General features: G+C 40.8%; 1 protein-coding gene across 3 annotated transcripts in view; it reads right to left on the reverse strand.

Annotated features, from left to right (window-relative positions):
* PLCH1 (phospholipase C eta 1) overlaps positions 1–24,755 on the reverse strand; it is a gene marked incomplete at its 5' end in the record, with an annotated part of 214,263 nt that overhangs the window by 33,610 nt on the left and 155,898 nt on the right. For all 3 annotated transcript variants that reach the window (XM_080821571.1, XM_080821573.1, XM_080821572.1), the window contains 4 exons: positions 4,570–4,677; positions 8,309–8,480; positions 14,037–14,157; positions 23,030–23,233. In XM_080821571.1, coding sequence (XP_080677697.1) covers positions 4,570–4,677; positions 8,309–8,480; positions 14,037–14,157; positions 23,030–23,233 — 605 coding nt within the window. The remainder of the gene's footprint in view (positions 1–4,569; positions 4,678–8,308; positions 8,481–14,036; positions 14,158–23,029; positions 23,234–24,755) is intronic.

The raw sequence follows: 24,755 nt of genomic DNA on the forward strand, positions 1-24,755 counted from the left end.
CAAGGTGGAGAGCTAATAATTGTACCTAAGAAGCTGGCTGAATATAGATTCACAGAACACAAGAAAAAAGACAGCGAATAACTCAGTGAAGAAAAAAATCACTGAAGTCGAAATACAGGGGTGCAAAGTCCATAAGTCACACTGACATTAGAGGACCCCGTAAAGATGAATAATGGTGTATTGGCCTCACTGAATCATATCGGTTAGATAACTGTACTGTGGTTGAAAGGAAACTGTCCCCCGTGCCTTTGAGCCATGTAGTTCTTTTTTTTTTTTAAACATATAATGTATTATTTGCTTCAGGGGTACAGGTCTGTGAAGCATCAGTCTTACATAATTTACAGCACTGACCATAGCACATACCCTCCCTGATGTCCATCACCCAACCACCCCATCCTTCCCACCCCGCCCCCCTCCAGCAACCCTCAGTTTGTTTCTTGAGATTAAGAGTCTCTTAAGGTTTGTCTCCCTGCTAATCCCATCTTGTTTCATTTTTCCCTCCCTACTCTCCACGACCCCCTGCCTCTCAAATTCCTCATATCAGAGAGGTCATATGATAATTGCCTTTCTCTGATTGACTTATTTCACATAGCATAATACTCTCTAGTTCCATCCACGTCATTGCAAATGGCAAGCTTTCATTTTTTTGTGTTTGTGTGTGTGTGTTTGCTTTTTGGGGTTTTTTTTGTTTTGTTTTGTTTTAAATGTGAGCTGTGTGATTCTTGAGTCACTGAACAACACACTGGCTTTTCCCTGGGCTTTATATATCATGGGCCAGATTGTCTCTATGGCTGATGCCACAAAATCATATGAGGCAGAAGCTTAAAGGATTTACTTGATTCAACAACAGAGAGAATTTATTACACAAGCAAAAAACTTTCAGTGTGGTTTGAATCCCTTAGTTAGAAGTAACAGCAGGGGCACCTGGGTGGCTCAGTCGGTCAAGCCTCCAACTCTTGTTTCTGGCTCAGGTTGTGATCTCCCAGTCATGGAATCGATCCCGGTATCAGGCTCTGCACTCAGCACACAGTCTCCTTCAGATTCTCTCTCCCTCCCTCCCTCTCTCTTTCTCTCTCTCTCAAATAAATAAATAAAACCTTAAAAAAAAAACCTTTTTAAGAAGTAACAGCAGACCAGGAGGAATAAGAAACCCCATGTGAGGGTCCTGCCTCCCGTTCTGCTTCTAACCCAGGTAATGCAGGGGAACCTCAAGTCCTGCTTCTGACCTTTGCACTTGCTGTGGCCTCTGCCTAGAATGTTCTTCCCCAGACAGCCACATGGCTAACCCTTCACTACTTTCAGGTATTTGCTCTTATGTTTTCTCCATGAGACCATTCCTGGCCCTCGTATCTAAAATTTCATAAAATCTTCACGTGGTACATATGTGCCCACACGTGGTACATGTGTGCCCACACACATGTGCCCACATACACGCACACACACACTTTCTACACTCCTTCCCTCCCTTCTATAAAGATTCCTTTATTTTTGTTTTAGAGAGAGCACACGCACGCGTGCAAGTAGGGGGAGAGGCAGACAGAGAGAGGGAGAGAATTCTTTTTTTTTTTTTTAAGATTTTTTTTTTATTTTTTATTTGACAGACAGAAATCACAAGTAGGCAGAGAGGCAGGCAGAGAGAGAGGAGGAAGCAGGCTCCCTGCTGAGCAGAGAGCCCGATGCAGGGCTCGATCCCAGGACCCTGGGACCACGACCCGAGCTGAAGGCAGAGGCTTCAACCCGCTGAGCCACCCAGGCGCCCCGAGAGGGAGAGAATTCTTAAGCAGACTCCCCGCTGAGCTCAGAGCCCACCTGAGGCTCAATCCCAAGGCCCTGAGATCATGACCTGAGCCAAAATCAAGAGTCCGTCGCTCAACCGATTGGGGTCCCCCCTCCGTCCTTTTTTTTCCTTCAGCACTTATCATTCCCTAGTACTTACACAGATTACTTGTTTTATTTCTTGTTTATCCTCCTCTTCTCCCATTAGTGTGCAAACTTCACAAAGGCAAAGATTTTTGTGTTTTGTTCACTGACAGGTGCCCAACACCTACAACATGATGGCTGCATTTCCAAAAGATGCTCAGGAAAAATGTGCTGAACCTGTCTGTGGATCTTGTGTAAGCCTCATAGAGTTAGCGATCTGGTGTTCATGAAAGCTAACATAAAATGTTTATTTAATGCAATAATGCAGACATAATTTGTAAATCTAACCACATTCTGTTAACTTAAAACTGAGGTTAAGAACTCCTCTAAGGTAATTATTGGCTTCACATAAGGTATGCACAGTACATCCTCTTTTGCAAAAATGTGATCAGGCAATTTACATTCGACACTCAGATAAGGCATTGGAGCCCTGAGCTGACAATAAGACTATAAACTGACTGATTACAGAAAAACACTCTGGCTTTCTAAACACAGCATCGCCTTTTCTCAGAAGAGCTCAAAAATAGGGGAAAAGGATTTGAAAAAGTAAAGTAAAAACTTTATATATTTCCACTAGAATATTTGTTCCTTTAGGTATATTCTCTCCTAGAGTCTAACAAAGAGATGCCTGTAAAACTTTACAATTCAAGTCTCTTTGCTTTTATGAAAGCCCAAATCAAAGAATCCAAATGAAAGATCATATCTATCTTTACATAATCGTGTTCTGAACTCTCTACCTGTGTGGCTTCCTAGAAACCAACCAGGAGGCTTTGAAGACACGAGGAAGCATCTGGGTATTTTCGTAGGTGAAGTGGGGGATTTGTTTCCATAAAACCACAGCCAACTCTCCTTTATAATTACAGACACTTAACATGAAAAGTTAGGAGCTCACTGATATCAGAAGAAAAATTATATAACTGGGTGTTTTTAGAAACTCGAACAACTTGGGTTTTACTCAGAGCAACTACGTTGTGATAGTACCTAAATTTCCACTACTCATTTTCCCTAAAAACAGCATTCCCTAACTATATAACTTAGTCAAGCCTCTCTGTTCCCTGCTTTCAAATGATAGACTACTCTGATGCTGGCAATCAAGAGATTTTGGAAATAAGATGCAAAGATAGGGGCGCCTGGGTGGTTGGTTCAGCGGGTTAAACGGCTGCCTTCAGCTCAGGTCACGATTCCAGGATCCTGGAGTCGAGCCCCACATTGGGCTCCCTGTTCTGTGGGGAGCCTGCTTCTCCCTCTCCCTCTGCCTGTTGCTCCCCTCTACTTGTGCACGCGCTCTCTCTGTGTCAAATAAATAAATAAAATTTTAAAAAAAAAAGATGCAAAGACAATGAAGATCAGAGACAAAAATTTGGTTTACAAACTAAAGCTTAAAAAAATAGAGCTACATTATCCATAATTGCATATAAGTAATAACAAAGTAAAAAAATAAACAATTTAATATCTTAACAATTTCGCTTGAGTACATCTATTTAATTTCTTGCAACAAGAGCCTTATTAGTGGTATTTCACTGAGCTAATATAAACCATTAAAAGACAACAGATGAATACAGATGGTACTATTCCTTTTCAATTCAAGCTGAATATTTCCCACTTCATCCTTTCTAAAGTGCATCAGAGCCAAAAGAAAAGTGTCCACTGAGAGGTCAGCTGTCATTCTACCTATGCCCACTTTGTAATCGCGCCGGCTCCCTTTCATAACGACAGGAAGCCATATTAGTTACTACTATTTCAAAGAGAATGGACTGTTCTTAGCAATGTCATAAATTCAGGGCAATGATGCAAATTAGAAGATTTTGTACAAAATTTCCTCTCTTTTCTAAGAGGGAAAAATAAGTCCTGATCTCTAGAGGAATACCACTTTTCCAGAGAAATGAAATTGCAAGCCCTGTAACAAACTAATGTGAAGGGGTGCTACTCTCAGGCTGTCAGGTGACCCCGACGATCATGAGTTGTAGAGGTGGGGTGGGGCATGAAATCCTAAGTCGTGCCCCACCCCCCACCATGAAGACATTTCCTCTGGGTTTGCCTTTGTTTTAGATTACCCGGCTAAATGATGCTTTTCTAGGAAGGCCTCTCCTTGATCTAGGACAGTGTTCTGAAGCATCATGCAGGTCCCATCATGCAACTTTATCTAAAATGTGGTAAATTAAAGATTTAGCCAAGAGTCCCACTTCTGAAAGAGCTTGGAAATCCTCTGATCCAAAGTACATTTTCTTAGGGGAAGGGTGGGCATCCCTAGAGAAGTAGACACATATAGCTGGGTCCTGCAAGCCTGCCTTGACGAGCAGCATAGTGGCGCTGCCAGCACGAGGAAGCAGAGAGAAGGCTAAAGCCAGTTTATTTCATCAAAGACCATGACATTTCCAACAGCAATTTGAGTTTTGACAAAGTTGTAACAGCAGAGGATTTGTCCCTAGAGGGAGGGTCAGACAGGTGAATCATGGACATTCCTTCCAACTCTACGACAAAAATCCTTGAGTCAGTGAGCATCTGAGCATCTATGTGCCCAAAAACAAAGTAACTTTCACAAAATAGCCCTTTTGCACCACAGCCACCACACTGTAAGGATTCCAACACGACAGCAATTTTTACCCCAACACAATGAGGGGGAAAAGTGCAATTAAATCTGTAACTCACATAATGGAGCTTGAACTTGCACTCATCTTCGATTTCATCTGCGCTGTCTTCGTCAGAAACTTCCCCCTCCTCTGCATCATCCCCGAGATGATAAGGCAACTTCTTGCCCTGAAATGGAACAACACACCCAACTTAAAATGACAATAGAGTAGATATGTGCTGTTTGAGACAGGTTCACCTGATTGGAAGCATCTAGATCATGTGTCTACACCCTAGTTCCGAGAACCTACAGACGCTAATGTCAAGCATTTTGGGCCACTAAGAGGGGATTCCTTAACACATAGGGATGGAGGAGGATGGAAGGGTGTTCAGATGCCTGGCAGCCAAATAATGATAAATTTCTAAATATCATCCCCGACTGCTATCCAGGCTGATAGCAGTCAAGGATGATATTTACCAGTCATTCAAACCCCAGTGACTTTTTTGTATTCCCGCTCTCCACCCCACCACTACCCTTCTTCAGCATGCTGGATTTTCCCCTTGCCCCACTCCCTCCCTGCACAGGATCACCAGCATAGTCAGGTTTGCAGAAAACTCTCTGTCCCTATTTTCCTGTCACCCAAAGCTATTGACCCTGGGTCCTTAGCACAGTCATAGTTTCAAAGCCGATTACATCGTTTACATAATGAAAGCAAGATCTACATAAAGACTCCAAACTCGTGGGGCTTGGATTTTTAAATGTTTCTTCTTCTTTATTTTCTCCAACTCATAGAGGGTTGTTTATAGGATTAAAAGGGTGAGATTTAATTTCCCTTTGTACTGATATGTAGTATACTCCTTATTTGTACGTGCTATCTGCAAAGTGAAAGCTACATGCTTTCTTTTTCAATCACAGGAACACGTTTAGAGATAGACAGATGCAGATACATGGATATACACGCAACTCTAATCCTAAGTAAATGTGGCAGAATACCTTTTCACTTTCTCCCGTGTATCGTTAATAACAAAGTAGCTCAGAATTAAAGTATTAATGTCTATATATTAAGTCTTTTCTGATATGGAAGGCTTCTATAAAATCAATTTATTTTTTCTTCATTTGAGGGGGCACTATAGAGTCACTGTACTAATACGGCAGCACCAGAAGAAGGGTCCTCAACTAAGCAGCAACAAGACATGTTCAAGAACGGACAGACATCAAGCTAATGTCCTCCTTCATTCATTCACCACTAACTACTTACTCACAGTCTCTGTTTTGGGCACAGTGACAGAGAGCCAAGATGGACCTATACGCAAGACATTTAAAATGTAATGATAGCAGTTCCCTCTTTCGATAGAACAAAACCAACATAGTTTTTAAACGTAAAGCAGAGCAGAGCTAACAAATATGAGAAGTAACATCTGTAAGGAAGGAGTAAAAATCCTTGAATGACAGAAACAGTTCTGATACCACAAAAGGGAAGCAAAACTGGAACCATGGTGGGCACACAGCATTGAGTTGATAGGATAGCCACACCGGGCTTTAGCTTCCCTTCAGGTATGGGTGAGGGAACAAAGAGAGAAAGCTGCCTGCTCCCAGCATCCACAGAAGCCCTAATTTTCCATCCATTTAAACTGAATTAAAAGACACAAGAGCCATGTTTTTCACCAACTCTTGCACATTTCTGGTTCTCAAAAGATAATTTATCCAGGCAGATAGGAAGAAAAGCGATGCAATAGAATGGTGTCTCTTAATGGTTCTTATCAACAGTTACAGCCAAGGGAATTTATAGAATAAATTAAGGCAGAACTTGATATGACTCAAGGAACGTAGTTGTGATCCAATTGATACAAACAAAAAATGCCCCGGTGTCTTTTAGGGGGTCTCTTTCTGATTTACAGTCTGTTGCATATAGGAATTACCAAGAATTAGTTTAACCGGTCCATGACACGTAGAAATATTATGACACTAGAACCGTAGCTGCCGCTCAGCACAAGCTGCATGACCCAGGGAATGTGGTAATGGCTCTGATTTGCGACTGTAAAAAGTAAGAGGCTTGGACCAAGAGTTACAGTTTCTTTCAGCAAGAAGAGTCTATGGAAAATTACAAAGTTTGCTATTATTTTTGTTCAAAAGCCACTTTTTATTTGCTTTTCAGGAGATTGGTGTGTCTATATATGGTTGGAAAGTATGTGTATTATTATTATAATAATAAACAACTTGTCAATCTCTAAAGTAGTAAGGAGCCACTAAAATGAATGGTGCCTTTTGGACCAAAGGAATGTAGGAAAATCAGTTCCTTTGTTTTTGCTTCAAACGGAAATGCACTGGTCCATAGATCTGGGAGATCTCCTTAAAGTCTGAAGAACGTTGCTACTAGCAAATGAACCTTAAATGTCTTGAAATGCTCACAATCCACGCCAAGGCCACTCCTCCCAATGAGTGCCCAAGATCATCTGGTTTTTGGGGCACCCTGGTGCCAATAAGCCCTATGACATTCTATGACGAATGGTGTGAAGTCCAATTATACAGAAGGGACTCAATTTATATCAAATATCTACCTTAGGTCCCACTGTCCAAAAGGGAAGTATTTCAACCAAATGGACTTACTCTGCATTTAACCTCAAGAGTATAGGAAACATGGAAACATTCACAAAGCTATTAAGGTAACATTTAGCTTTTTAGCCCAGCAATCAATGTTTACCACATAAGAGTTTGTTTTAGCAAGACTTCAGGAAAACTGACCTTACTGTTATCCCTTACATTATTTGAAGCCTTTATTCAAAATGCTTTCACACATACAAATGCCCGACGATAACTCTTTGCTGAATTCAGTCTCTAGTTCTCATGTCACTGACAGAAAAACAGGTTTTGATCAATTCCAAAGATGAGTCCTCCGCATCTTTCCCATTTGCTGCCCTCCCTCAGAGCCCCTGTTAAAGCAGTCCTAGGAAATTACTGTTTGACTTTCTTCTGCCTTTGTGATACTTGGTTTTTTTGGTAAACATTTTTTTTTAAGTAAAACGTAACCCAATTTGAATATTAATATCCTGCTGCTCTTCCTTAGACCTTTAGTCTTAAAATAATACAACTACCCAAGATGGATTTAGTCTGAACACACAAAGTTAACTGGAATTATGTAAAATCACAAAGTCACCCATGTGAGATCTCAAATAACTGTTTTTTTCTGGCTATTCTGTGTATTAATACTATTCATTGCAGGTAGTAAATTTCCTCCCTCAGAAAAATCTGTTCATGAAATGCCATTCTATTCACCTACTGCTCCTTCACGTACACACGAGTCCTGTGGGGCATTATGTCTGTGCCCCTGCTCTCCGGGAAGCAAGCTCTTCTCACTTACGTAACCACGGCTGATCAACCGTAAAGACTATTGTTCGTCTGCTCATTCTTTCTTTTTTTTTCTTTTTTTGACAGACAGTTATCGGACCTTGAAGTGGGAGAGAAGAATCTGAAAGAAATGCTTTCAGATATGGACACAAAGAGCCTCCTCTTCCTCTGTACCCCCTGCAGTCACACATACCACCAGGGTTAATTACTACAGACTAAAATAGTAAACATTTGGCTTACAGTATTGATCTTTTCATGTCACAAAAACAAATCCCAGAAGATGTGATCAGTCAATAACAAGCTCTTTCTGAAGGTATAACTATTAATAAAGCGGAACAAGACGCATCCACAAATCTAGATGACCCTTCATGGATTGAATCTATTGTTCTCTTGATAAATGAGTTTATAGTCCTTAAGGGAGGGAGGGCTTCGTTGGTCATTAACGCCTTTGACTGCATTCCTTGGGGTAATTACCTTCACTAGGATTTTGCCTTTCAAACTTTGAGGGCTTGGGAGCTGTTTGGTCTCTCCTGTGTCTACAGATGACAGGTCCAGTTTGTCTCCAAATATTCCTTTCAGGTACTGAGCAATCTTCCTCTGCTGCTGGACACTGCAGTGATTCTCAATGGACAGTATGACTGGGAACCTAAAGAGGACAGCAACAGATTCTAACGGCATCACGTACAGGCAACTCACAGGGCTGTTTGAACATCATTCCGTATTCATTATGTTCTTACAATCCTGGTGACAGTATTTGGGAGAGCTGTGATGATTAAAATGAGAAAGATGGAAGATGCATTTCTTTTTTTTCAATCTTATTTATTTATTTGAGAGAGAGAGAGAGAGAGAGAGAGAACAAGCTTGGGGAGTACCAGGCAGAGGGAGACACAGGCTGCCCATTGAGCAAGGAGCCCAGTACAGGGTTCGACCCCAGGACTCATGACCTGAGCAGAAGGCAGACACTTAACTGACTGAGCCACGCAGGTGTCCCATGAAAGATGCATTTTTTAAGAAACTCCGCTGACCAAAAACATTTTGCTAGGCATAATGGCTGAACAAAATATCAACCATATGGGACAACCTCATTTAATATTTTGCATTTTAAAAATGGTACATACATTATGTCTCTTTTAAAAGAAAAAAAAGAGGCAATTTTAAGAGAGATAAGCCTAAAGAAAGAAAATTCATATATTGTAATTTTGTCTTATTTATTTAAAAATCTAAAGGAGGCAAAAATATATAATGGGGAAAGACAATCTCTTCAATTAATGGCATTGGGTAAACTGGACAGCTAATGCAAAAGAATGGAACTTGACCTCTTTCTTACACCATCCTCAAAAATAAACTCAAAATGGATTAAAGACTAAAGTGTAAGACCTCAAACCACAAAAATCCTAGAAGAGAGCACAGGCAGTAATTTTTCTGACATCACTTGTACCAACATTTTTCTAGATATGTCTCCTGAGGCAAGGGAAATAAAAGCAAAAATAAACTATTGGGACTACAAGAAATAAAAAGCTTTTCCACAGTGAAGGAAATTGTCAACAAAACAAAAGGCATTCTGCTAAAGGGGAGAAGGGATTTGCAAGTGATATATCCAAAAAGGGGTTAATATGTAAAAAATATAAAGAACCCATACAACTCAACACTAAAAGTCCTCCAAAATATCCAATTAAAAAATGGACAAAGGACCTGAATAGACATTTTTCCAAAAAAGATATACAGTTGGTCAACAGACACATAGAAAGATGCTCAACATCACTATCAGGGAAATGCAAATCAAAACCACAGGAGACATCACCTTACACCTGTCAGAATGGGTAAAACCAAAAACCCAAGACAAAACAAGCACTGGTGAGGATGTGAAGAAAAAGAAACCCTCCTATGCTGTTGGTGGGAATGCAAACTGGTGCAGCTACTATGGAAAACAGTATGAAGGTTCCTCAAAAAGTTAAAAATAGAAATATCATATGATCCAACAATTCCACTACTGGGTATTTACCCCCCAAAAAACCCAAAAACATTAATTCAAAAAGACACAAACCCTTATGTTTATTGGAGCATTATTTACAATAGCCAAGATACAGAAACAACTTAAGTATCCATTGCATTGTTAGCAAATGGGTAAGGAAGATGTGGTGTGTACACACATACACATACACACACACACGTGCATGTGCGTGTGCGAATATTATGCAGCCATAAAAAAGGAGTAGGTTGTGCCATTTGCAACAACACGGATGGACCTAGAGGGTATTATGCTAAATGAAATAAGACTGAGAAGGACAAATGCCATATGATTTCACTCATATGTGGAATCTAAGAAGAAAACAAATGAATAAACAAACAAAAAGCAGTATCAGCACAATAAATTAATGGTTGCCAAAGGGGAGGGAATGGAGGGGCTGGGCAAACTGGGCAAAGGGCAGTGGGAGGTATGGGTTTCCAGTTATGGAATGAATAAGTCATGGGAATAAAAGGTACAGCAAAGGGCACACAGTCCATGGTATTGTAATAACATTGTATGGTAAAGGTAGCTATACTTGTGGTGAGCACAGTGTATGTATCAACTTGTCAAATCACTATGTTGTACACCTAAAACTAATTTAACATTGTGCATCAACTACACTCAAATAAAAAAAAAATAAACTTCAGGATAAAAACTTAAATAGATTTCATTTTTTAAAATGTCTAAAGACATCTAACAGACCACTAAGTACAGATATTTAAAAATAAATTATCAGCCCCCAGCTTGAAAATCACTATGGAGGATAAAATAGCATAATGGAATTTCACGATTTATAGCATCCTATGCCAAACATTTGAAAATCATTTGCATAGAATTATATACTAGTCTTTGCTTTCAGAAGAGGCAAGCATTCACTCTCCCCCAGTCCTCAGGTTCCTGTGCAGAGAACATGAAATCCAAGTAGACTGACTGCCAAAGACAGCCTCCGGAGTGGGCGGCCAAGGCAGAAAGGGAACCTGGACTGATCTCTGCTCTTACTCTTCTTCGGACGTTGTTTTTTCTTCAGAGTAAGAAATTATTTCAAATTTAGCTTGCTGGTTTTTTCTACTTTTCTGTCATGTATCTTCTGAAGTAATAGACCATATATATTTTCCAGAGTACATAACCGATATTTAAATTGGTTAATATATCCATGTAGAAAAAAAAATTTTACTTCTGGGCTTGTATGGCAGCACATGCTTCACAGGAGGGCCTATAACCTCCTGAAATTACATCCTTTCCTCATCAGTAAAACCTGATGCCAAAGGTAATAGAAGAGAAGAACCTTTGTAACCAGAGTGGGCTACCTTATTCTGATCTATTTGTTCTTGTGTCCACATGGACTTTATCCCAGAGTGTTAGAAAGAGAGAAAAACAACAACAAACTAGCAAGAGATTATCTATGCAATCACATCAAGGTGTTCTAACGATGAATTTTTAAATTACCAATCTGTTTATAAAAAAGCCTATTAGTGTCTAATGATACTCAACGTAAAGCAGCGCTTCTCAACAGGGGACAAGGGAGACCGTGACGCACGTGACACATAGCTATTCCCCAAATAGCTATCTGTCAACATCTGAAGACATTTTTGGTGCTCACAATATGGGGGTGGGGGGGATGCGACTGACATTTAGTGTGGAGAAGTCAGGACACTGTAACCATCTTACAATGCACAAGACAGTTTCCCACAACAAAGAATTATCTGGTTCAAAATGTCAATGGTGCCAAGGCTGAGAAACCTGGGTATAAAGAAGGCCTAAGAAAGAAAAGGAAAAGACTGAACTTTTAAAATGTGCTAAACAAGCATTATCAACTTTTCATTTCAAGTGATTTTCTCCTAAATAGCCCCAAACTTGAAGTAAGCCCTGTCAAACACCCAACTTCACATTTTAGAAAACATGGCAAAACCACTCCGTCAACTTTGCTGAAACTAGCAAAAATGAGGGTAGAAAAGACCTGTCAGATGATACCATAAACCAAAGCTGCCAGGCAGCATGCATCTCGCATTGCAACAGCATTTTAGCCCCATGGTTAATAAATAAGACGACCAAATATTAAAAATTTTAAAGGCTACTAACTTTTAAAAATTTAATTTTACGGAATTGTAATTTTGTTTCTTTTAATTCCAAAAAAATCATTTCTTAGCTGTCTGGTATATTCCAGGCACCTGCTAGGCAAGAAAGAATGAATAAGACATAGCCCCGTATTTCCAATGAGCTCATGGTCTTATAGGCTCAAAAGAAGGCAGGAAGCCAACAGTTACAAGAGAGTGCTATATAGATATAACAGAAATACGCTCAGGGTGCTAAGAACAGAGAAAGGAGCATTTAAATCAGCTGGTATATCAGTAAGTCTGACAGAGGGACAGTATCTGAGCAGTCTTGAAGGATGGATAAGGATCAGGCAGATGGAATAATGAGAAGAATGTGCTGGGCAGAGAACAGCACATCGAGGTAGGGAGTTGTGAAAGAACTGGGGTCACTCGGGAATCCAAGAGATGACAAAGGCAGAATCCCTGCAGAGCAATGATGGAAGACCCTGGAAGAAAGAGAAGAGGCCAAGTCCTGAAGGACATGGAAGACATGACTGCATACCACAGGGAGCTTCTGAAGGACTTTAAGACATACAGCAGCATACTTGTGTTTTCAGAAAGGAAAATATTGCACTAGAGTGGAGAATGGCCCAAAGGAAATGAAAACGGACAGAAGGCAATGGAGTCAAAAGATAATTTAGGAAGTAGAATTGACAAGAATTGGCTGAATCTAGAATGACTCAGTTTTTGGCTAAAGACACTGGTAGACAGTGCTACCTCTTACTAAAGGGAAATAGAGCCAGAGGACGTTTGGCAGAACGAGATGCTGAATTCGGGTTGGGATATAAGCTCCATGATGGTAGAAGTCCTCTTTTGTTCAGTGCTGTGGCTCTCTGCGCTCATTGCAGTGTGCACCATAAAATACCTGAGTAAGTAATGACATTTGCTGATTTTGAGGTACCTATGGGATACATAGATGAATCTTTACTAAGAATTTTTCTAGGGGCACCTCAGTGGCTCAGTCGGTTGTCTGCCTTCAGCTCAGGTCACGATCCCAGGGTCCTGGGATCCAGTCCCATGTCTGGCTCCCTGCTCAGCGGGGAGCCTGCTTCTCCCTCTCCTCCCCACTGTGCTCTCTCTATCTCTGTCTCTCTCTCTCAAATACATAAATAAAATCTTAAGAAAAAAATTTTTAAAAAAGAATTTTCCTACATAGTTCTGAAACTGAGGGGAAAGTTCTGGACATATAATTAAACAGCCCAAAAGTAGAACAATGGCAATAAGTTAAGAAATAGTGACTATTGGAGCGTCTGGGTAGCTCAGTCAGTTAAGCACCTGCCTTCGGCTCAGGTCGTGATCCCAAGGTCCTGGGATCAAGTCCTACATCAGGCTCCCTGCTCAGCAGAGAGCCTGCTTCTCCCTCTCCCTCTGCCATTCCCACTGCTTGTGTGCCCACTCTCTCTCTCACACTCTCTCTCTCTGTCAAATAAATAAATAAAATCTTAAGAGAAAGGAAGGAAGGAAAGAAGGAAGGAAGGAAGAAGGAGGGAGGGAGGGAAGGAAGGAAGGGAAGGAAAGGAAGAGAAGGAAGAGAGAAAGAAAGAGTGACAGAGGAATGAGGAAATGGAATAGAAGACCTTAACCAAAAAAAATGAGTGAGAAACAATGATGGCATAGAGGGTAATGTTATAATAGAAGCCCCCAAAAAGCAAGTATTAAGGAGAAAAGAGTCACCATTATTCAATGCCAAGGAAGAATCAAGTGACAAGTCATAGTATATACAGGACACCCAGCAAGGCTAAAAACCTAGCTTTTATTTTACTATATTGTAATATAATATCAATAACCTATTTATCACGTATAGTAACCTATGTTTCCAAACTTTATGAACACTATAGAAATGCTGAAGTCAGTCTTCGCAAGAACAGGCTCCAAGGAGGCAACATCTTGAGACAGAATGGGGTAAGAAATGAATGGAGCATGAGAAAGCACAAACATGAAGCCCATATTACTTGTTCACAATGCTTTGTTGGGAAGGAAGGAGGGAACGAGGGTCATAGAAAGGGAGACGAAGACTCCAAGGAAGGGTGTGTAGTTTTGTAGTTGTGGTACATCAGCCAATGCTCTGTGTGCTAGCTTAGCTCCCAAGTGTTGTACTTACTCATTCTTCACAAAGGCGTGCTTGTTGATGGTCTCCACAACGTCTCTGAATAGAATTTTTGAAGTCAGAGTATAACCGTGGTGGACCACTGGCTCTCCGTCTGGGCCATCCCAACAGTCAACTGCCAAGAACAGAACTTCACATCAACAACGCAAAGTTTTCTGGTGTTTGCTAATATTTCTGGAACTATCAGATAAATATTATTCTATATTATATCAGATAAATATTATCAGATAAATATTATTATACATGTTATGAGCATGACAAAGATATCAGAGAGATGGGTGTTCTGGCATATTTATCAGAATAAGGAATTAAAGATAATAACAATTTGTTTCTGAGTGCTTATAGTTAACAAAAACGTCATATTCACAAGCGCCCTAGCATTTACCAAGAACGCTCATTAGAAATCGATCTAAAGCCAATCAAGTACACCCAAAGCTAGTGATACTTCTTAATGGGTTGTTTCTCTAATTTCACTTCTTCATTTTCAGCTTACTCAAGTCTTTTGGTAAATTGCAGTGACCCTCTCAAATCAATAACAGAATTCTTCATTACTGTTCACTTAAACTCATTATGCTTCGTTTAGATTTTCATTTTATTAATTCTACAGGAGCCATAAAATAACACTGACTTCTTAAGTTCAAATCTTCAGGTCCTGCCGAGATTTATGTGAATACGGGCAAATGATTTAATCATTTTAAAGCCTTGCTTTCCCCCATTGAAGGGAAAGAATGGTCGCATTTGCAGCATAAGTTTCATGCCTATGTAAAGCTGCTTATTAATACTACAGGATACATAGCAATTGTGATGGTTATTGATAACACTGATACTGCTCTATGTATAGACAGCCTCACCAGCTCCCAGCCCAAGAAACACAACCACCACCAACCAGCCTGACTTAGAACTTGCCTTCCTTGTTTTACACTTGACCACCAGACTGGTTTCTCAAAATGATGCTTTCACCGCGTTGTTCCTTTGTTCAAAAGTCTACTCAGTGCATAACACAGCATTTACTCAGTAGATATATGCTGACTTTATTAATATCCTACAGCAGCTCCTGCCTGCTTAACGCCAAGGTCTCCATCTCTTGTGCTAGAGACCGGCTAGCAGTTCCCTCAGCCTGTAACCACTTCCGCCCTGGCGCACAGCCAGACTACACTGCCCGGCCTTCCCTTGCAGTAGGATGTGGCCATTGAAATGTGGGCTGAAATCATGCGCACTGCTTCCACATCTGGTCTGTAAAAACTTGCCCTACACAGTCATCCACGCTCCCTTCTTTTGCGATCACTACAGAAGACATGCGCTGGAGATTGCATGACCCTAGACCCCTAAATCATTGCTTGAAACACTCACCTATTAGGAACACGTATTTTGGACTTTACATAAGCAAAAAAGAAATTTCAGTTGTTTTAAGGCACAGAGATTTTAGGTTTAACTCTTAAAGGATCTACTGTTGCCTTAATACCCTAGCCCCCGTCTGACAAGTCAAACTTATTTTCTCCTACACCTGACACTCACAGACAGGTTCTTCCATTAGGCAAGTTTCCTCACAGACAACCCTACCTCCAGGACTCTGCTTCTTTCATTTAAGGTCAACCAAAATGCCCTCTTTCATGTTCCTTATCTAAATCCCAATCAAGGCTAAGCTGGAGTCCCCCATACAACCTTGCCAGCTCTGGTGACATTGCCTTCCATACAGCATAGGCAGGCAACTCTGCTTGCCAGAGCTGAGAAAACTCAAAACTCTAGATCTTACTGCCATGAGTTTTCCCAATTTTTAAAATATTGGCAATGAATCCATTTTTAAAATCATAACACGAGCCAAACACTCTGCACACTGGATTTGGCTAATGGAATGCCAGTTAAAACTTTGAGTTTTAGGGGCGCCTGGGTGGCTCAATGGGTTAAGCCTCTGCCTTCGGTTCAGGTCATGGGTCCTGGGATCGAACCCCACATCAGGCTCTCTGCTCAGCAGGGAGCCTACTACCCCCTCTCTCTCTGCCTGCCTCTCTGCCTGCCTCTCTGCCTACTTGTGATCTCTCGCTGTCAAATAAATAAATAAACTCTCAAGAAAAACAAACAAACAAACAAAAAAAAACTTTGAGTTTTAATTAGGGCCAGACAGTTCATGACCGCACCTGTTCCTTATTTTAGTAGTAGCTTCCTCATACATATGCTTTGTAAATTACATCAGGGCACGATCTGTCCATTTTTTCCCTAAAATTTTAAAGCTGTTCACCATAACCATAATAGGATTTGATGGGAAATTTTATGTGTCAACCATGCTAGGCTACAATGCCCAGTTATTTAATCAAACACCAGTCTAGATGTTGTTGTAAAGATATTTTTTAGATGTGATTAACATTTAAATCAATAGGCTTTGGGTAAAGTGAATTACTCGCCATAAAGTGTGGGCCTCATCAATCAGCCTTAAGATGAAAGACTCCCATTTCCTGAAGAAGCAATTCTCCCCAAGCCTGTAACATCAACTCCTACCTAAGGTTCCAACCTGCTGGTCTGATATATGTATTTCCGACTGGCATATCTCCATGATCAGGTAAGCCAATTTCTTAAAATCGACCAATCTTTCTTCCACTCTCTCATATATATGAGAAAAATCCTATTAGTTCCTTACCCTAATAGAGTTACCTATATTATAATTAAACATTGACTGTTAAATTATCCTTAGGGAGAAAAATGGAATAGGTAAGAGGAGAAAAAGGCTAGTATCTTTTCAAGGCTGATACCATAGGAATATAGGAAACAAATTTTAAAGATGCTGTTAAGGAGATCCAAGGTTTTGGGATACCAGCATAAAGAGTTGCACTGTTCCTTTGGGGCTACAAATGAGGTAAAATTTATCAAAGACATTTTCTAAGAAGAGAAGCTCCATCCATCTTTTGACATGTTCTTAACATTCTTTAATTTGTCTTTGCATAGAGGTATGGAAAGAAGGAACAGATGTTTCTAATGTAACGTGAGTAATTTAGACCCTGATCTAGCCCCCTTGTGGAGGAAAAAGGACATAACAGGGTTTCTCATAAATGAACCAACATCCTTGCAAAAAGAAGGGATGTAGACCAGGCAATGCCATGCCCGTTTGATTATCATGTATACAGAAAAGCAGCTCTTAAAACTACATTGGGCATGAAAGAAGATGCTCTTTTGCTAACATTTATAACATAAGCAGAATATCTGTAGCCAAGGGTGGTTCTTCTTTTTTTTTTTTTCAGTGTTCCAAGATTCTTTGTTTATGCACCACACCCAGTGCTCCATGCAATACATGCCTTTCTTAATACCCACCACCAGGCTCACCCATTCCCCATCCCCCTCCCCTCCAAACCCTCAGTTTGTTTCTCAGAGTCCACAGTCTCTCATAGTTTGTCTCCCCCCGATTTCCTCCCACTCAATTCCCCTTTCCATCTCCCAGTGTCTGAGGGTGGTTCTTCTAATGCTAACTTTTTAGATCTATTTCATCACCTGTCTGCTAAATGAAGGTAACAACATTCCCAAATGGTAACTGGCATCCTAACACGTGGCAGTCACAGCCAAGTTCAAATGACAGTGAAGGTTCCTGTAAGAGCTCATGCTGTAACAGGAATGATGGCAAGACGAAAATCCTCCAACCAATCCCCTTAGCCACAAAATTACCAGGGGCCGGTTTTTCAATCACATCACATATTAGAGGTCCCTGAAAGCACTCTGACAAAGGGTTGGTCAGTTCTGCAGGCTAGCCAAGCAGCTAACATGACGGCTTTTCATAATGGAACTTAAAAGCGTTCCATCCTGATAGCCCTCCCAGAGATAACAGGAAAGGTTGTAAACCGATGATAGCAGTGATGCGACATCAGTTCCATAATGAGGGTGAAAATCCCCTGGACAGAACATCCATATTTATTAGGCAACTTGGGCTGAAAGTCAAGGGAATGAAAGGCCATGTAAAAAATGTTACCCAGTTGATTTGCTGACAAACCCACTTCCCCAAAAAAGACCTGTTAAATCTTCCCCAAGACACTGTGTGTATCCTGACCAAGGACATTCCTGCCACTGAACTAACGGAGATGGAAAACACAACTTCATCAAACTAGAAGCTCAAAGGTGGAGAGATTCTTCAGGTCACGCTACCATGAAGAACCTGTCCGGAATCATTACTCTCTACCTCTAAGTGCTATGCTTGGCAAAAGCTGCTTCCAAAAAATATCTGTGGGACCTGAAATTTCCAATCCTTGACCTACTATGTTCTATAAATCAGGTTCTTTATTCCTAACTCTAGTTATTTCAGAGTAAAAACAACTTGATCCAGACCCAAGGTAGATGACGTAGCACTGGTACCTATAAGCACTGGTGTCTCGGGCCCAAGCTTCAGCTGTGAGCTCAGATCTTCAAAGCACAGGGCTTGCAGAAGTTGTCAGGAGAGCGCAAAAGATCATGTCATCAAATTCTCAATCTACAGGAACATCTAAATATTTAGATGGTGGTCCCAATCTTGAACCGAGCTAATTCCTTCTTTTAAAACCACCTTCCCCTCAGTGCTTCACTTCACTTTCTCTAGCCTTCCTTCTGTGACCTGATGACCTTCATTTGATCCCTCCTAGGGCTAATCATGCCATGCAATGCCTGCTCCTCCAGAAAGCACATGGACTTCACAGAGAACAGTGGAGTAGGGGAGTTAAATCAACTTGCGTTCAAATCTCCGGTCCCATGCTTCCTAGCTATGGGAACCTGAGCCACTTCACCACTCCAAGTTGGGGTGTCCTCTCAAGGAGGCTATTCTAGCCCCCTTAGTGTTGTAAGACTCAAATGAGAATGTATGGAAAGCACTCAGTCAGGACCTGGCTCACAAAAGGGGCTGAAATTATTGTAGTTCCGCTGTTCCTCCACACAGAACATTCAAAGCCAAAGTGATAACCATAATTTTGGACACAACACAGATTCCGGACAAAGCTGATCAAGTCCCTCAAATAAATAGAATTCTTCTCCTCAAGAAAAACCTTCCAGAAATAGTAGTCTGACTTCCACTGCCCACTCACATCGATTATCCCAATAGCAATAACTTCAAGTAAGCCAAATAAGAGGGGAGGGATTTGCGGCTATAAGCTGATGAGGGAGGCACTGGAGAGACTGCATGTCCTTTAAAGTTACACCAGAGCCATACATGTTCTCAGGTGGTGTGAAGATCTGGAGCAAGGTAAGCTTTTAGAAAAGGAGAGCCAAGTAGCTTCTATTACTTGGGTGACTGGCAGTTAGGAAGAAAGAAGGGAGAGACAAGAGAAGGCCCATGTCCAATATCATCTACCACACACACAATTTCTAAAAGCTCTCATTTTAAAATTAAAAGAGCCCTAAAAAAGAAAAAAGCTAAGATTAAAAATCATGTGTACCTTGCTATAAATTGTCTTAATCAGATAATTTTCCTTCTTAATACCCCAAACGAAACTGGAGGGTTAGATGTTCAGATTCAGGATAAGGAGCTGATCATGGGAACATGGGAACAGGCTTGGGTGGGACACTGATTTTTTGGAGAGCAAAACCAAAAAAGAGAAGACTGGGTACCTGAAAAACCTGGAAAGCAAAAGAAATACTGCACGGACACAGCAGTTAAAAAAATCACAAAACAGTCTGGAGTTAACAATCACGTCACAGAGCCATTATAAATCATTTTCCTTCCTTGGCCTCAAAGGACATGTCACCATTTCAAATGATAGGCAACCATCACTGTGAATCCAATGAGGGTCTGTGCCCAGGGAACCTCTATGCATGTCACACACGTAAAACTTCTTGAGCGCTGAACAAACAAAGGGTTGAATAATGGCTGAGAACAGGATGTCATCTCGAGACCTTCTAAAAGGTTTTTCTTTATGTTAATATTTTATAAGCATCTTCATTACTCAGTTGCTTAAGCTACTCAAGTGTCTGCCACTCATGTCAGTAGGCGTTCTCTGCACTGATTGCAAAAATGCCATGTCTTAAAGCATGAGGTTCCAGAACACTGAATTTGTGGTGGCTCTAATTGTTTTGTATGCAGACAGTTTTTAATGCCTGTCCAGTTTTAAAATGTTAATTGACCCTTAGAACATGCCAGAAACTATCTGACAAAGACCCATCCAGTTACGAGTCTTATCACCTTACTGCTTTATTCCTTTCCCCTACACTATGCCACCCCCCCAGCACAACACCCCTGTTTTCCACTGCTAACCCCCACCACACCCCCACCAAAAAGTGATTCCCTTTTGCTCCGTGGAATCTCCGTTCCATCACAAATTCCCTTTTATCATCAGACTCTTGGCAGAGTTCTCCCTCCACCTCCGAATCTTGATTAACCATCAGCTTGCCTTGGAGGACACTACCTTTCTCCACGGGTGCTTTTTTTGTATAAATCACAGACCAGGGGGCATGCTCCAGGCCTTTATTGGCACTTGTAAATAACTGTTCTCCTATATTCATTTAAAAAATAATCCCCCCACTTTTGAACCTCACTTTATCCAACTCTACGTTTCTGGCATCTTCCAAGTGCCTTTCTTATAGCATTCTTTTTGCACTTAAGTATCTGGTTTACAGTTTCTAATCTCCAACTTCTAATCTTCAAAATTTTTAATAATGAATCTACCTGTCAACATCCTTCCTGAGTTAAAAGTCCATGTGGGCAATTTACTCAGTCTCTTAGCTTTGACCTTCCCAATGCTAACAACTCATCTCCACTCCTCATTCACGCTCACCCACGACACAGCCTGGATACAGTCATCACCTGTAACTACATCCAAAACCCCACTCTGTGATAACAATTCTCTGCTCTTATTTTTTGTATGTGTGATGACAACTTTCTCCATCTTTTTACCTCTTGGTTCTCTCACCTCATTTTGTAGCCCCATATTCACTTCTTTTCCTTTCTAAGACTCATGGACCTACTGACTAATTAGTTAAAAGAGCTCTCACCAACACCTTAATGATATTTTATACGACTTAGAAATCTAGAGGCTTGGATCAATTCTATAATCTATCTTCACTGTTCCTATACCTAATCTCTCTCTCTCTCTCTCTCTTTCTCTAAGATTTTATTTATTTATTTGACAGAGAGAGACACACACAGAGAGAGGGAACACAAGCAGGGGGAGTGAGGGAGGAAGAAGCAGGCTTCCCGCAGCCCACAGGGAGCCTGATGTAGGGCTCAATCCCATTACAGCTCCAGCCCATATTTAATCTCCTGGGAATGGGATGGGAGGAGTCTAAGCATGCAGATTTTGTATAACAAAAGGATGGTTTTTAGACTGCTTTTGAAATTAACTAGGATTTCTCCAGTTTATCTTATCAACTCCTTTCCCATTGTTTGTTGATCTTAAGCCCCCAAACTGACTTCCCCCCACTTTACACTTCGTAAATGATCCTCTCTTCCCAGAGAAAGGAGAGGCAATCAGGCTTAAACACTTTGAAAATCTCAGCCCCCATATCCCATCTAAAAACAGAATCTGTGTCCCCGTTTCTTCTTCCAAGTCTCAAAACCTCCCCAAACCATATCACTTAGTTTTCTTCAAATGGAAAAAATGCCAAGTGACTAACCCACAGCAGCTATCCCCAACTTCCCACTAGCCTGTCACCAAACCTATCAAAAGACACCTGTAACCTTGCATCTGTCAAATGCAACCAGATTGGATGATTAGTGTTTGCCTTAACTTACTTTGCTGTTGGGTGGGACGTTTTTGCCCATTTCATTCCTTAGATCCCAGTGACTGTTCTGTGTTGGTCCTGGTGGTTTCCCTTTGCTCTTCCTGCATGTAACTGCCGGATCACTTAACTCCTCAGGCCTCACTGCTTGTCCGCTCCTCTCTGTGGGTGATCTTGTACACTTCCGAGACTTTAACTACCACATATAAAACTCAGAACTATGGAATCTTTATCTTGCCTGGATCTTTCCATTTTGTTCAGATATTATTATCCAACTGACTGATAAAAATGTCCAAGAGAATGTTACCAAATGACAATAAACTCAAGTGATGGAAAACGGAACTTGTGACTGCTCTTACCCCAGATTCCCTACAGTACATGGTGGCACCATTCACTCACTATAGCTCTCACCCTCATTTCCTACATCCTTTACTTCTTGCACCAGGTCCTGCTGAGTTGTCTTCTTTAATATCGATGTAATCATCTCTCCTCCTCACTTAGTCCAAGTTTTTATAACCCTTCCACCGAATCATTGTTAAGAGCCCTCCCACCCTTTCCTTGCTCTATCTAGCTTCACCCTGTTTCTCTCCACAAACACATATTTTATAAAAAAAACAAAACAAAACAAAACAAAAAACCTGTCCTCCTACACAGAGACGCATGTGATCTTTCTAAACTACATGTCTGATAATATCACAGTATGTACTAAGACCTTTCATTGGGCCCTTGTTACCAAAGACTAGAATTCCTCAAGTCCTTTAACCCTTTATGACTGACCCAAGTTTACCTTCCCAGCCTATTTCTCATTGCATTTTCTCTCACACCTTACTCTTCGTACTTCCACTTCTTTACCATGTATATGATTGGCCTGGTGGAATTCTCACACTGTCCTACCGTTTTTAATGGCCACCCATTCAGCTCTTTGAAGACAGACACCTGATCTATGTCCCCACAAGCAAGACCCCATTAGAAATTTAATAAACGTTGTTGACTGAGAGACTATGAAGTGTCTTGAAAACAAAGAGTCATCCAAAACCATGTCTGCCATTGTTGAATCAACAATACCTTCCTAGGAAAACTTTCATTGTCATCCCAATCTTTCGGCAACTGCAGATGTGCTTCCTAACTTCTAGTTCATCTCTTTGCCTCCTGATTGGACAGTAAGGAGAAGCCAGAGAGCATTACAAGTTAAGAATGACGCTACAACGAGCAGAAAAAACGGTTCTGGTTTGTGTGCCTATTTCAAGTCTCCACTGTTTCTACTAGACTTGAATGACTTGACTAAAGGCCACATTCATCAACAGGCAGCAGAGCTCAGACAAGGCCCACACCTTCTACGCAGCGACAGCCCTCCTGGAGCACCCGGGCGTACATGTCCACTTTGGACTGGGAAAGGAGCTGGTCCCCGGTCAGGTATGTGTTGTGAGACGAGGCGATGTAGTAGTTGCACAGGGGCTGATCCATGTCCTGGTACACTTCCTGGTGCAGTGGGTTAAATATGTCACAAGCAGGACTACGCATGAAGTTCGTGAACCCTATGGAAGAAAGAGACAGTGAAGGACTCTAGCTTTCAAAGCACAGGTACTTACTCAAACCCACTGGGGACAACAGAGGTCAAAGTACGTTCACAGTCATTAGCTTATTTACACTCAGGACAGCTACAGGGAGGAATACTAAAGCAATGAGATTTGCTTCAGGTCAGTGAGTGTCAAAAACGTAAATACGACGGGGAAATAGTAGTTTAAACATAACCTACAGTCAACTTTTCAAGAATTTTGATTAAGTCCTTGGGAGAGAGCTTACTGCAAAGCCATTCAGTAGCTACTGAACTCAAGCTATGACTGCAGAGCATGATCTAATAGGTGACTGATGCAATGTTCAAGCCATATTGACACAAAGTGCTACGCTAACTGACCAGCAACGTGTAAAGTTATTAATTCAAAAAACAGTATTGTTAGTGCCATAGCTGAGGCCGCAGGTCAAAAGTTAGGCACTGCCTAAATTCAGTGTGTGATTATTTGACTATGAAATTGGTTTGAGAAGATGCTACTAGTAGCTGGCAACTTTTTATGAGTTTAAAATAGTGTTTAAAGATTACGCAGAAATACAGAGAGCAAATGGACAGAGAGGAAGGGGTAAAGGGCTGGGCAAAATGGGAAGAGGGAGATCTAGGCTTGCGGTTCTGGAACAAACAAGCCATAGGAATACAAGGCACAGCATAAGAAATATAGTCAGTGATACTGTAATAGCAATGTAACCAGACAGACAGTGCCTACACTTGTGGTGAGTATGACATAATATGTAAGTTGTCAAATCACTACGTTGTACACTCAAAACTAATTTTATATTGCATATCAGCTATACTCAAATAAATAAATAAACAAATATATATTATGTAGAAAATCCTATCAGTTTTCCACAGTTTTTCAAAACAGAACACCTGAGTAGAAGAGGCACTCATCAAAAATGAATAAATATGGGAATGATCTCCAACCACCTAAGCGGAATCATCAGGGTAAATTATTTCAAGTCATCAAGAATTATGTGGATAAAACTGTGTCTGTAAATATCCTCTGAGACTCTAGAGAATTTCTTCATTGCCTATCCTTATGTCCATGATGGAGAAATCATGTTTAATTCCATTTTGGGGGGCCCCACCAGAGAAAACATTCATTTCTTGGTAACGAATAGCCTAAATTAGTTTATCCTCTCTAGTTGTTTTAATAATGGTTCTTAATGACATAAATTTTAAATTATTCCTTTCTCTTAATTACCCTGCACCCCAGGAAGTAAACTGGTGATATCAAAACCCTCTTGTCCACACTGAGCCCAAAAGTAGGGGAGAATAGGAGGTCAACATCTAAATGAATAAGAAAAACCATGGCTTTGGATGCTCTTGAGGGCAATGGAGTGCCCCAGTGGTCCTCCATTAAGATTGCTGGTTCTGCCTGGGACTTGATCTCCTGTTGGTAGCAGCCTGATGTTTATTTTCCCATATATTTTAAATAAATATAACTTATACACATGTAGCTATATTCACATTTATATGTAAGATCC

This window comes from Martes martes, assembly GCF_963455335.1.
Source record: "Martes martes genome assembly, chromosome: 1".
Taxonomy (NCBI): Eukaryota; Metazoa; Chordata; class Mammalia; order Carnivora; family Mustelidae; genus Martes; species Martes martes.